This window comes from Nannospalax galili, unplaced genomic scaffold, assembly GCF_000622305.1.
Source record: "Nannospalax galili isolate Female #2095 unplaced genomic scaffold, S.galili_v1.0 scaffold1025, whole genome shotgun sequence".
NCBI classification, from domain to species: domain Eukaryota; kingdom Metazoa; phylum Chordata; class Mammalia; order Rodentia; family Spalacidae; genus Nannospalax; species Nannospalax galili.
This window is the reverse complement of record NW_008353598.1, coordinates 44,247-56,824: the sequence shown is the minus strand read 5'-3', so window position 1 is coordinate 56,824 and position 12,578 is coordinate 44,247. Positions and strand designations below refer to the sequence as shown.

Here is a 12,578-nt window from a genome sequence, read left to right as displayed (position 1 = left end):
TTTAAGAGAAATTTTATTGATTCAACAATTTCATACAATGAATTTTTATTATATTCAAACCTCCTCCTCCATCTCCACCCTCACTACCACCTCCACCCCATCCCACCTCCAACTTTACCTCATCCATTTTACATAACACCTCTGAGCTGGGTGCTGGAGAAATCTTATTGCATTAGAGTGTCAGCGATCTATAATCCTTACATAGAGGTGTGCCAAAGTACAGACCCACTCCCTTTCTTTGTACATGGTTTTGGATCAGAATATGCCCAAGTTTCTTGGAATGGGATTTTCATTCTTAATTTGTTTCTCTTATACACTGCTTAGGAATGTCAGTAAGAGATTTCTCTTTTCCTCAGTAGTCAGAAACTCTTGGTTTTCCCTATCGAAGTTAGTTGTCCACAGCTCTTGCACTCAGGTTACACTTTGGCTGTTTCCAGGCCTCACTCAGCAAAATGACCCCACTGTGGACCAAGGTGTTCTCCAACAGGCTGATTCCCCACAGGGTTTTACTGTGGGTAGATGCAGAAGTCAGGTCCTAATGGCAGGCTGCAATTAGCTCACAGGCCTCCAATCCAAGATTCTCTGAGTGGTAGTTGGGCAGTTTTACAGCTTCACACAACAGCTTTATATCACTGTCCTCTATTTTATTTTCTGAAATCTGTAGACTTCTCATGTCCCTATTGTTGAGGACTGCAGTCAGGTCTTGACAGCCACTGGGTGATGAGGATGGTCAGTCAACCATGGGTATGTGTGGGGCGGCTATGACAGCTCAGTTCCTGCCCACTGGTGCATGGCAGGGGCCAGGCCTGCTCCTCCCTGCTGGTGTGCATGAGCAGCCAGGCCAGCACAGCTCTGTGTCTTCAATCATTTTATTTCTTACTTGCCTAGTCCTGAGTTCAGAATTTTGAGATTAATATGGAAATGCCCATGGTCAGGTAAATATTCATCCTGTGTGAAGGGTTCCTCACATGGTCCATCACACTGCACACGTTTAGTCTCTTGGGAGTTGGTGTGCCCTGGGCCCCAAGGCCAGCTTCCCAGGTCATGCCTCTTTCCTACACCATCTTTTCTTTTCTTTATTATTTTTATTTTATGTGTATGAGTGTATTGCTTGCATGTATGTAAGTACACCTGTGTCATGCAATGCCCATAGAGGTCAGAAGAGGGCATCAGATTCCCCTGGAACTGGAGTTAACAGCCAGTTGTTTGCTGCCATGTGGGTGCTGGAAATTGAACCTTAGTCCTCTGCAAGAACAGCCATTGCTCTTAACCACTGAGCCATCTCTTCAGTGCCTCCCCATCATCTTTTCAACACCATCATTTGAAGCTGTCTTATCATATTCCTCCTTCTATGTATCAAAATTCCATACTGAACAATGAATTCTGGGTTGCAAAAGAGGATTTATTTTTGCACCTGTCTTTCATGCCTTTTAAAAGCAAATTTTGAAAAAGACTTTATTTTTATTTGTGTGTTTATTATATGTGTGCCTGAGAAGGTCAGAATAGGACGTGAGATGAACAGCGAGCACTCTTAGCCACTGAGCTATCTCTCCATCCCCAATTGAAACCAATATCAAACTCTTGAAAGAATTTGTGCTTGTGTGGAGAAATGAGCCCTGTAGACAACAGTCAGTAACTGCCATTCAGGAGGCATTTCTCCACAGTCCTGGGGAGCAGGCCCAGCATAACACAGCACTGTGCTCTCACTATTCTTACACCAGTCCAACAAATATAAGGCCTGCAATGGAAGAGACTTGGATAGGGACAGAGGGAAACTTGCTGGTCTCAGGTTTGGCTTCTACTTAATAGGCTACCAGCCAGCTGGGACCTTCACCCAATAATACATATACACCCCCACCTCACCTCACTCTCTTTGCTTTAAGCCCTGTGTGGCATTTCGCTGTCACAGAAAGGGGAACAATAGTAACTACCAACCTACCCACCATGTCCCTAGGACAGTCAAAGGAGTCTGGGTTAGGTTTTGGGAGCACGTGTGTATGTTGTTTGTTTGGTTTGGCATGACACATTAAATCTTTTGTTTTCTGGATCACTTTGCAAGGGAATATTATAGTAATTGCCAAGAGAACTCTCTGGAGCCAATCACAGAACACTTGTTAAATTGTTTCCTGTGTTTCCCTTACAATGCTCTGCTGCAAACAATTGCTCTTGGCTTTCTCCTTTGCTAACTTATGTGACTATTGTATGATATTTTAGGTTGGACACAGGATCCCTGGAAACTATATCAAGGGTCTTCATGAGCTGAGTTCTTTGGCTCTGAGTACCAAGTTCATTAACACAGAAGTTCTATAGAACAGATTGTGCCATGGTTCAAAAAGTCTCAATCATTGCAAAGCTCCACACTGACCAGCCTGGATGATTTTGTTACTTTATAAATTGACCTTCAGGCTTAGACAAGGGGTGCCTTTCTGATGTTGTGTCCAATATGTGTGTGTTTGTACAGAACTTATCTACATAGCCTTGGACGTTTTAATTAATCTTTCTGTTCTTTAAAATCCCTACTTGTAAAGAGAAAATACGGAATGGATAATGTTAAAGACATCTTTTCTGTGACCTTGAGAAAATAAAGGTCTTTTTAAACAATGACATTTAAGGATTTTAGAATTGAAAGATTGTAGAGGCAATTTTTGTTTTGAAGGGTTTGTAAAGTCATATAAACTAATGAGCAAAGGCAGAATAATTAGGGAACAACTTGAATTTCAGCACACGAAAATAGTGTCTTACTTCTTTAGGAATGACTTTTATAAATGGACATAATCTAGACTAATAACTTTTAATTAACCCCATCAAAACCATATACTCTTACGTCTTCTAACCTGGGCACCTCATCTTGTTTTCTTGGCAACCTCAATTTGGTCCTCTATACAAAAAGATAATGAATGAATGTGGGTATGCTTGAGAATTAATATATCCAAACAGTGAAAGGCCAGTATATCCATCTCCATTGCACACAATGAAAATTGGGAAGGAAGTTGACCTTGGATGAGTGAAATAGCCTAGAACTAGGGATGAAAAGACTAGCTGGTCTGTTAAGATTAGGGTGGAGCCAAGCTTGTGCTTCCCCAATTGAAGCTGGAGAAACTATTTGGAATAAAATTATGGGTGGGACCACACACACACATACACGCACATCCATACACATGCACACACATATGTACACATGCACACACATCCATACACACACACACATACACACACACACACACACACACACACACACCAGTGGTTTCCATATACAAAAATAAATGTGTTGATGTTTATTCTTTTTTAATTTTGGATCACATAATCCCCTGAAATGTGCTTTTATCTTCTCATGTAACATATTGCTTTAGAAAACTGAACATATGGGATTTTATATTTCTAAATATCAAAGCTAATAGTCTATAAACTAAAATACAAATTGCAGTACACTCAGTATTTAGTAAAATACTTATTAATGTGGTCTCCCTACATATGAAAATCATTGCCCAAGCATTTCCCATTGAGAAATCCCTCCTGCCGGTACAGCCTCCTCCTTGAGGTCTAGGTGGTGCTTACATGTGTCTCGTCTGTTCCCTTGAAGTGAATACTTAAGATTGAATGGTTTTCTTTGTGCATATGAGAGGGAGAGAAAGAGAAAGAGAGAAAGAGAGAGAGAGAGAACCTCCTGAATAAGATGAAAGAGGAACTGTCCCTTGAAGTGAATACTTAAGATTGAATGGTTTTCTTTGTGCATATGAGAGAGAGAGAGAAAGAGAGAAATAGAGAGAGAGAACCTCCTGAATAAGATGAAAGAGGAACTATGTGTGACAGTTACTTATTCAAACATTACACAAATTAGCAATTTCACAGTGTTTTCCATTGGACTCTGAGAAATGCACAAACATAACTAATGGCAGATGCTGCTCCACATGGTGGCTGAGAAGCACATGGCAGATGCTGCTCCACATGGTGGCTGAGAAGCGCATGGCAGATGCTGCTCCACATGGTGGCTGAGAAGCACACGTTCTGAAAGACCCTGAGCAGCAGGAACCTCAGCTTCTGTAACAGCCCGTCTTGGTCTCCAAAACCCACCCAGGCTTGAAAAGACAAACTTCCAAACCCTCTACTGGAAATCTAACTGGACTCTGAGTTTGTTGAGGAAAACACCAAAAAAAAAAAAAAAAAAAAAAAAGAATCCCCCCCCCCCCCCTAACTGGGGTTTTTTTCCTTTTTTTTTTTTTCCTTCTTTTTTTCCTTTTTTTTTTTTTGTTTGACAGGGTTTCATGTAGCCCAGGCTCATCCTTGAACTCACTATGTAGCTACAGAGCTGCCTACAAAACTCAAAGAGAACCCATAAACCTAATACGACATTATATTCCAGTGATGACTTCAGTTCAAAACCCAGTTCTTTGGGAAGACATGATAGTGCTAATCTTGGCAAAGAATCTTCATCCTACAGTTTAAAATATGAAACCTATCCTTGTCTAGAATAGCAGACTGTTAGCTATTTTAATTGTTTATTTTTTCACAGTTGCTTTGCCGTATAGTATAATACAAAGGGTACACAGGTTATTCTGTGTAGCACATTCCAAAAGAAGACCTGGAGGGACTGCCTGGGAACACCAGTCAGCAATTTTGACAGTGGCTGCTATGCTAGCTTGTGTCTCTCTGTCCATCCATCAGTCCACTTACCATTTTGTCAAGGCAAAGCTTGTGCTTTGAAAACATAGGTGTTGTAGAGTGGCCCCCAGCCTTCTTCCTCTGCAGCACTCCCTTAGATCTGGTGTTGGGAGATGAAGTTCTTCAGCAAGGTTCGGAGGTCAGGAACAACTTTTATGAATCTTTCAAATGCCTACAACCCAATGGTCTTATACTCTGGCCATTAATTGATGTGTTACCAACAGGTCGTGTGCTTTTCCCTTCCTGCTCAAATAGCTGCTCCCTGGCAAGAAGATACATTCATAGGGCCAGTTCTTAAAGCACAGGTATCTCATTTCACTCCCATGACATCCCAAGGAATTCCTATCTTTGTTGTAGGAATACTAAAGATGCTAAGACTTAAAAAAAAAGGCGAGATGGCTCTTCCAGTGTTCTGGGACTTGTAGTGGCAGAATAAGAAGTTTGTTTTTCTGACCCACAGGTCAGTGCTATTCTTGCCCAGGACAAAGTGGTACCACAGGGGAGGAAGAGTTCTCTGCTGTAACCTACAGATTTTCATGTTCCCCACTTAGGCTCAAGGGCTAGGACCAAAGCCACAGAACTTGGGAATCTTGCCCCCAAGTCTCAGCTCCTGGTACTCATAAGAAAAAATGTGAGGAGGCCTTTAGCAGTGCATCCTGTTCTGGAAGGAGATCATCAGAGATTCCAAGCCCATGAAACTTTGCAGTGATGAGAATGCTCCTTACTGTGCTGTCCACGGAAGATAGAGAACATTTCAATTCTGCATGTCACAACTGACCCCTCAAGCTGTGGCAAGTGTGATTGAAGAAAGAAGAAATTTTGATTTAATTTTAATTAATACTCAATTGTATTTAAGTTGTCCAGTGGCTCCCATATTTGGCAACATAGATAGAGACCCTGAATCAGATGGTTCTGTGTTCATAGCCTTACACCACCTACCTACTGTGTGACCTTAACGACTTCTAAGTCTTTCTAAACCTCAGCTTCCACATCTGAAAAAGGCTGGAAATGGTAGGTATACTGACCTTGAAGGATTGTTGCAATACTTACAAGAAGTATTTGACATAAAAGGACATAGCCGAGGGCCTTAACCACAAAGGCTCTTCAGTCTGCAGTGGGAACCCCAGTTTGGGGTCAAGTCCCACCACCAAGCATATTACCTGTGAAGAAGATGTAGGTGGAGCCCGTTTTGGCCTCATCCCTCCTGCAGATGTAGCCATTGCACAGCTGCCCCCAGCAGCTGAATTCGCCGGTGTCGGCTGCAGTGGAGTTGACTAGGGTCAGTTGCCCATAGCGCTCGTGCTGCTTCACACTGTAAATTCAAGAGACAAGACATTAGGGCGGGGCCTTGCCCAGTCAGGGCCTCCAAGCCGCCATCACTGCTCCTCTGCTCTCTGGTGTAAATACCCCAGTACTTGATGTGGCCTCTCTCAGATGGCAAAAGTCAATCAGAGTGCATGGGGGGGGGGTGGAATGTGGGGGAGATGGATGAAGTCTTTCCTAAAAGGAAATCATAAATGGCGATTATGTTTTCCAATGAAAGGAAATTCTCTTTGGCCTCAGAGCTGGGGTTTCTTTAAATAAGATCACTGGGGGCATTAGCACATAACCTCAGAAACTCAGCCAATAAAACCTCAGGGTTGTGTTGTGCTTTTGGCTCTTTTTTCTTTCTAAAAGTGACCATTGTGGGTGCGAGCACACAGCATAACCGAATAGCCCAACTCTCTTTCATCTCTAAGTCTCCAAGCGTAAGCTTGGAATCTTAGAGATACTACGTGATCATGTGAAAATAAAAGCCTTTTAGATGTTAAGATGCTGGGCTCTTGGTAAGGATGCATCTTAAGTGCTCAGGAACTTCGGACCACTAGGCTTTTCCTCTGGCCTCACCTGACTACTTCTATTTTTCCTTATTCTCTTATGCTGTTATCTTGTTGGCTGGCAAGTAAGTTTGCAAATCCCTAATTCTTTTCTGAATGAAGAGAGACATACTTATTATTATTATACATTAACATTGATTAAGATAATTATATTACCACAGAAATACAGATGTATTATCTTTGTAATAGATGCTCCCCTGTGGCTCATGAGTCTCAGCATGTGATGCCAAAACAAATAGTTTTAATCCAAGGATTCATCTGAGATACCCAAATGCTTTCCTCCCCTGGGATCCACATAGCTTTCTGATGCAGTGGAGAGTCTCCTGTTTATCTTGCAAAAACATCAGTATGAGCACAACTTTAAATTTAGCACATGCAGAATGTCTGGTTGGTGGGTCCTAAACAGGGCCCTGCTCTAGTTCCCTGCTAAAATGCTTATTGTGCCCAGCAGCCCTGACAAGAGTGGCTGTGTACTCCCACTCCTTCAACTGCCTCCTCTAAACTAAACGGAAATCTCTCCCCCTCAGGAAGCTTCTAATTACAATAGACTCTCAGGAATCTCCTCACTTTCTCCTAATGAAGTAGTCGTTTCTCTTGTTTTCTATCCCTCAGATACCCCCGACTTCCTGTTACTACATTTGATACTGATAAAGGAAGGGACGGGCCAAATTTGTTTTATATTCCCCAAGTGGCAAATCTGTGCAGAGTACACTGTACAGATTCCCAAATACAAGTGGATTGAAACTGAACTGAACTGCAAACTTGGAAATGGAAAGAATCTTGAAAAGTAGATAGACATCCAGCTCTCTGCTCTGTAGATGTGACAGTTTGGATCTGGAGTGTCCCCAAAGACCCATGTGTTAAATGCTTTGTCCCCCGTTCATGAAGCTTAGGAGAGGTGATGGAACCCTTAAGCGGTGAGGCCTAGTAAGAGGTATATGAGGACAGCGGGACCCCAGCCCCCTTCCTCTTCCTTTTTAATGACTTCCTGGACATGAGGAGAACCGCTTTGCACCATTGTGCATAAGCTCACGTACCATGATGTGCTGTCCCGATGCTCCCACCTTGATGTGCATCCACAAGCCCAAAGCAATGGGGGCCAGTCATGAGCCCCCATTTGGAAGCTCCAAAACTGTGAGTCAAATAGTAAACATTTTCTCTTTTTGGTATGTGTCACAGTAACAAAATGAATAGCAGATTAGGGCACTGAGACCCAGCAGAAGTGACATCCCTGAGACCCACAGCTAATTTTCTCTTTTTGGTATGTGTCACAGTAACAAAATGAATAGCAGATTAGGGAGGGCACTGAGACCCAGCAGAAGTGACATCCCTGAGACCCACAGCTGGTGACCAACTGAGCAAGTCATTGTAAGTTACTTCATTGTGCACTTAGATAATATAGTCATTAGATAATAAATGCATATAAAGCACTTTGTGCAATGCCTTGTTCAGTGTATTATCATAATTCTTTCTAATTATACATAATTGCAGGTTCGGAGTTGTTACTGTGAATGCCGCTATAACAACGCAAACAATACACACCCTGCACTGGAGCGCGTTAGCACAACAAATGAAAAACAGTAGACTTTAAGGAGACTGCATTTCAACTCAAGGCTAAACACTAATGTGCATGAAAAGACCCAAGAAAGAAGGCCAGGTCCTCACAAAGCAATTCTCGAAGGGACTTCTCACAATGGGTTGAAGAGGTCAGAGGTGGCTTTCAGGAACAGTGAGACTAGCTGTGCTTGTAAAGCTAGGCGAGCCAGCAGTAGACTGACAGACAGCAAGTTACCAAGGAGAGTGATGTGGTCACCATAGTTACGGCACAAGTAGAACCAGAATGGGAGGGACAGAAAGAGAAGGGAGAGCCTGAGATGTGGCTGCCATTATAGAATGAAGCTGGTGTTAAGAGAGAGGCAGGATTCACACCTGACTGGTAAGAGCAGCAGAAGCGATGCATCTGGAAAGGCCTCACAATGTGAATTTCTGTGTCAAAAAGGATGGAGATTTTGAATTTGTGATCAAATGTGTTATTTAGGTATATGTGTCCCATAGGTAGCTGAAAATAGGATTGGGTGCAGATGACATAACACCATGCTAGGTTTGTCTTGCAGGAGTCATTTACATAGAGGTAAAGGTAGAAGCCAAAGGAATATACGTATTCAATAAAAGTTGAAGAGAAAGCCAAAGTTGAAGACAAAATCTGGAGTCAAGGCTAGGTATTCAGCTGGGCATGGTGGCACACTGCTGGAAACCTAGCACTCAGGAGACTGAGGCAAAAGAATCATGAATTCCAGGCCAGCATAGGCTATGTAGTGAGAACGAATCTCAAAAGAACAAATCAACCAACCAAACAACACAATCCCTGAAAGTCACAACAACAATAATCCTGGGGATTCAGCAGAAAAGTAAGAAGTAGGGGCAGGGGAGATAGCTCAGTGGGTAAGGTGTATGCCACACAAGCAAAAGGACCTGAGTTCAAATCCCCAGCACCCACATAAAAAATCAGGCACTGAAGTGTGTATCTATGACTACAGTGTCAGAGCGGTGCCAACAGGAGGCTCCCTGGGACTTCCTAGTGAGTCATTCTGGCCATTTGGTGAGTTTCAGGTTCAGAAAGAGACTGGTCTCAAAAAAAAAAAAAAAACAAAAAAAACAACAACCAAGATGGACAGTGTACGGGATGGACTTGAAAACAAACGAGCATCTTCCCAAGGCATCTGCACCACTCTGAGGTCTGGACTCCTGTGTGTTCACCTATGACATCTCCACTGTGTTCTCCACAGTGTCAATGAAAAACAAAACCAAAATACAAACAAAATAAGGTGCAGAAATAAGAAACGATTGAGGAAGACACTTGATGTCAAGCTCTGGCCTCTATACAATGCACACCCAGGTCAACAGAATGATCTCTCTCTCTCTCTCTCTCTCTCTCTCTCTCTCTCTCTCAATGAAGAGGTGGATAAAGAGGATAAGAAATGGGAAAAGAAAACACCAAAGAGGTCATAGGAGAAAGATTCAGGAATAAATGTTCAACAGATTCAGATGCCTTTAAGAGAAAGCCATCAATTATGAACACATACAACAATTTCATTTGGCACTGTGAAAGTCTCGGGAAACTATTAAAAGATCAATTTCAGTCTTAAGTTTGGAGTCAACTTCAGAGGGTTAAAAAAATGGCAAAGGGACGGGAAAATGGAGGTTGGGGTCTCCTTGTGGGGACCATGACACCTGGCCACATTCCTGTAGAGATCAGAATCAGGTATAAATACCAAGCACCTACGCCGGGCCCAGCACTTGCTTGCATTGTAGTGACAGAAAGTGTAAGATACCATTTCTCCCAGGAAGATGGGCAGGCACATAAAAAAATCTAACCCTTGAAGCTAACCCTGCCGCCACCATGAAATCAACATACTGTATCTTGAGCAGGATAGGGGGCGGAAGGAAGGAAACACACTGGAAAACATTTCTGCATTTTTCCACCCCCTCTTCTATGCAAGCTTCATAAAACAGGAAACAAATTATTTAGCAGGATTACATTTGAATGCCTGGATTTAAAATGCCCATTTCTATCAGTGCTCTTGCATGACCCAAGTATCAGGCTTCCCAGGGAGTTAAGATAGGGCCAAATCCTCTGGCTGCTGAGCATGTGCCATGACACAGGAAAGAGGACACACTGAGCCCTGCAGAGCCAGTGTCTAAATGGGGGTGCTTCATCCAAAGACGCTTCCTTTTTCTTATTACCACTGAACAATTCCCCTAGAGTTGGAAGAAGTGAAAGACAGAGAGCTGGGAGTAAACAAATGCTATGCAAAGGTAGAATAAGAGCTTCAGTGTCAACTTCTGCCAGAGCATCTCTGACATCCTAACACATCAGCTTATTTCAAGTCTTTTTCTTTCAAACCAGCACTTCTGGGCCTCTGACCTATAGAGTGATGGAAGAGGCCAGGATTCAAGAGGTCAACCTTTAAGCCTTTTTTAAGAGTTTGTTCAATGTTTAAGACTTTTACTCCTGCCCGCCCCTGTGTGTGTGTGTGTGTGTGTGTGTGTGTGTGTGTGTGTGTGTGTGTGTATGTATGTATGTATGTATGTGTGTTCTCATGGACTCTGCAAACAGAGAATTCTGTTCCTGTTAACACAGATCTGAAGGTTCATGTAGTCCAGCTTGCTCTCTTTTAGAGGTGACCCAGCTCATGGGCTGGGCACAAAGAAGGGAACCAGGATCTCCTAGAGGAGGAGAGTATGGTGCCTCTCACCCAAGGCAGTGACCAGGTAAACAGTGGGAGTCTTACCCCAGACTCTAAAAGCCAAGAGCAAGGAGTGAGTTCTGGGTTATAAGACAATCATTCGTTAATTTCATAAACACTTTATTATTGTAAATTAAATGTGAGGCACTAGAGTGGAGGGGCGCAGAGATTCTAGTGAGTTCTTTCACTCAAATTCTCTATAGCAAGTCCAAGGAAATTCAGAGGGTAGCCAGGCGAAGCTTCGAGACCCTGAGGACCTTGGAACAGGGAAAGATTTTAACATAGCCAAACAGGGATCAGGAGCCAGGCATTCAAAGGAAGGCAATGTCCTGAGAGGAGAAAAGGGGAAAAGGGGAAGATCAGTGTCCGACAGAGGCACGCCTAGAACATGAGTGAGCTGGCCTGTGAGTGAGGCTGTTGTCATGAGAAACAAGATCAGAGACATTGGAGCCACACTGTTCAGATTCAAATCCTAGCCCCAGCATGACCTTAGGACTTCCTAACCGGAGCTCTTGTCTTCTACAAGCTCTCTACACCCACCCCTGCGGATTTGTTGTGACAACAGTTAGCATAGGCATTGTACTACTCTCTTTGAATCAGTCCCAGCTGGCCAGTACTAGTTCAAGTACAGTGCTGCACATTAGCCAGCAGCAGCAGCATTAGGGTCTCTTTAAATCCTCACAGCCACATTTGCACCCAGGTTCTACTTTTACTTTTACTAATGAAGACACTGAAACACAGAAGCAGCTTGTTCAACATGTCCAACTTGCCCTTCACATCTAATCTAGAGTCCCACAACTCAGGTTATAGATGTTTGTAAGTGAAAATGACATGGATTTCATCCTATCTATCAAAACGAAGTGAACTAAGAGGTGGTGCCTCTGACTTGCTTGTAAAGCCTGCTAAATACGGCCACACATTCACATCTACCCACACATGGCAAATAAAAATTTGGATAGCTCAATGAAATCAGCTCATTATTAAACAGTCAGTAAAGGGAATGAGGTTCCTTTTTCTATTGAAATCCACACTAAAGTATCCAGTAACTAACTGAAGGAAACTAATTGTAGGGAAATCATTCATTATTAAGCATCTACTATGTAACAGAGAGCCCAGGGTACATCCTACTTTTTCTCCATCCTATGAGATGGTGATGATGAAATTAACAGTAATAAGATTTAGGTATGTTCAATATGTGCTGCTCACGCTGGTCAGCCCTCTGCCTACTCTGTCTTGATTTTCTCGAGACCCTCTGAGGCAGATACTGTTATTATCTTTGTACTACAGGCGAATAGCTCAAGGTTAGAGTAGTTGGGTCACTATTCCCTGGTTATCCAGGAAGTGTTGGAGCCACTGGAGGATTAGAGGCCCAGTTAAATCACTTTCCCAGGACTGTTCAGCTGTCTAAGCTCAGACTTCAGCCTTGAAAATTTTTTTATCTTGGTATAAAATAAAATTGTAAGGAATAAGGTAAAAAGATGCAATTAGATATTGTCATTCAACTTTCACTTCAAAAATAATTGTTAGTTTCTGCCACTTGCTGGGAACTGTGCCAAGTGTCAAGGGAGATAAAAGCTCATGTGTGTTCGCTAGTCTGAGTTTCAAGTGTTTGCAGAGGGTCTGTGTTTACTCTAAGTCTCAGTTTAAGAATGTGTCAGGAAAAAATTGCTCTGTGATATGCTGGGAATGGTGTCATGTGAGCAGAGCATAAACCCTGGGAAACATACAGCTGGGGAAAACATGTTGAAGCTGTCAGTTACATTTTTTTTTTTAAAGAGAAAGAAGGTATATATAT

At 42.7% G+C, this 12,578-nt stretch overlaps 1 protein-coding gene and 1 pseudogene across 1 annotated transcript in view; both read right to left on the bottom strand.

Annotated features, from left to right (window-relative positions):
- The window catches only part of Pdgfrl (platelet derived growth factor receptor like), a 55,821-nt gene that overhangs the window by 10,202 nt on the left and 33,041 nt on the right, over positions 1 to 12,578 (bottom strand). The window contains exon 3 of the mRNA XM_017802658.2: positions 5,820 to 5,971. Within this exon, the coding sequence (XP_017658147.1) occupies positions 5,820 to 5,971 (152 nt within the window). The remainder of the gene's footprint in view (positions 1 to 5,819; positions 5,972 to 12,578) is intronic.
- On the bottom strand, positions 1,337 to 1,455 carry LOC115067322 (annotated as a pseudogene).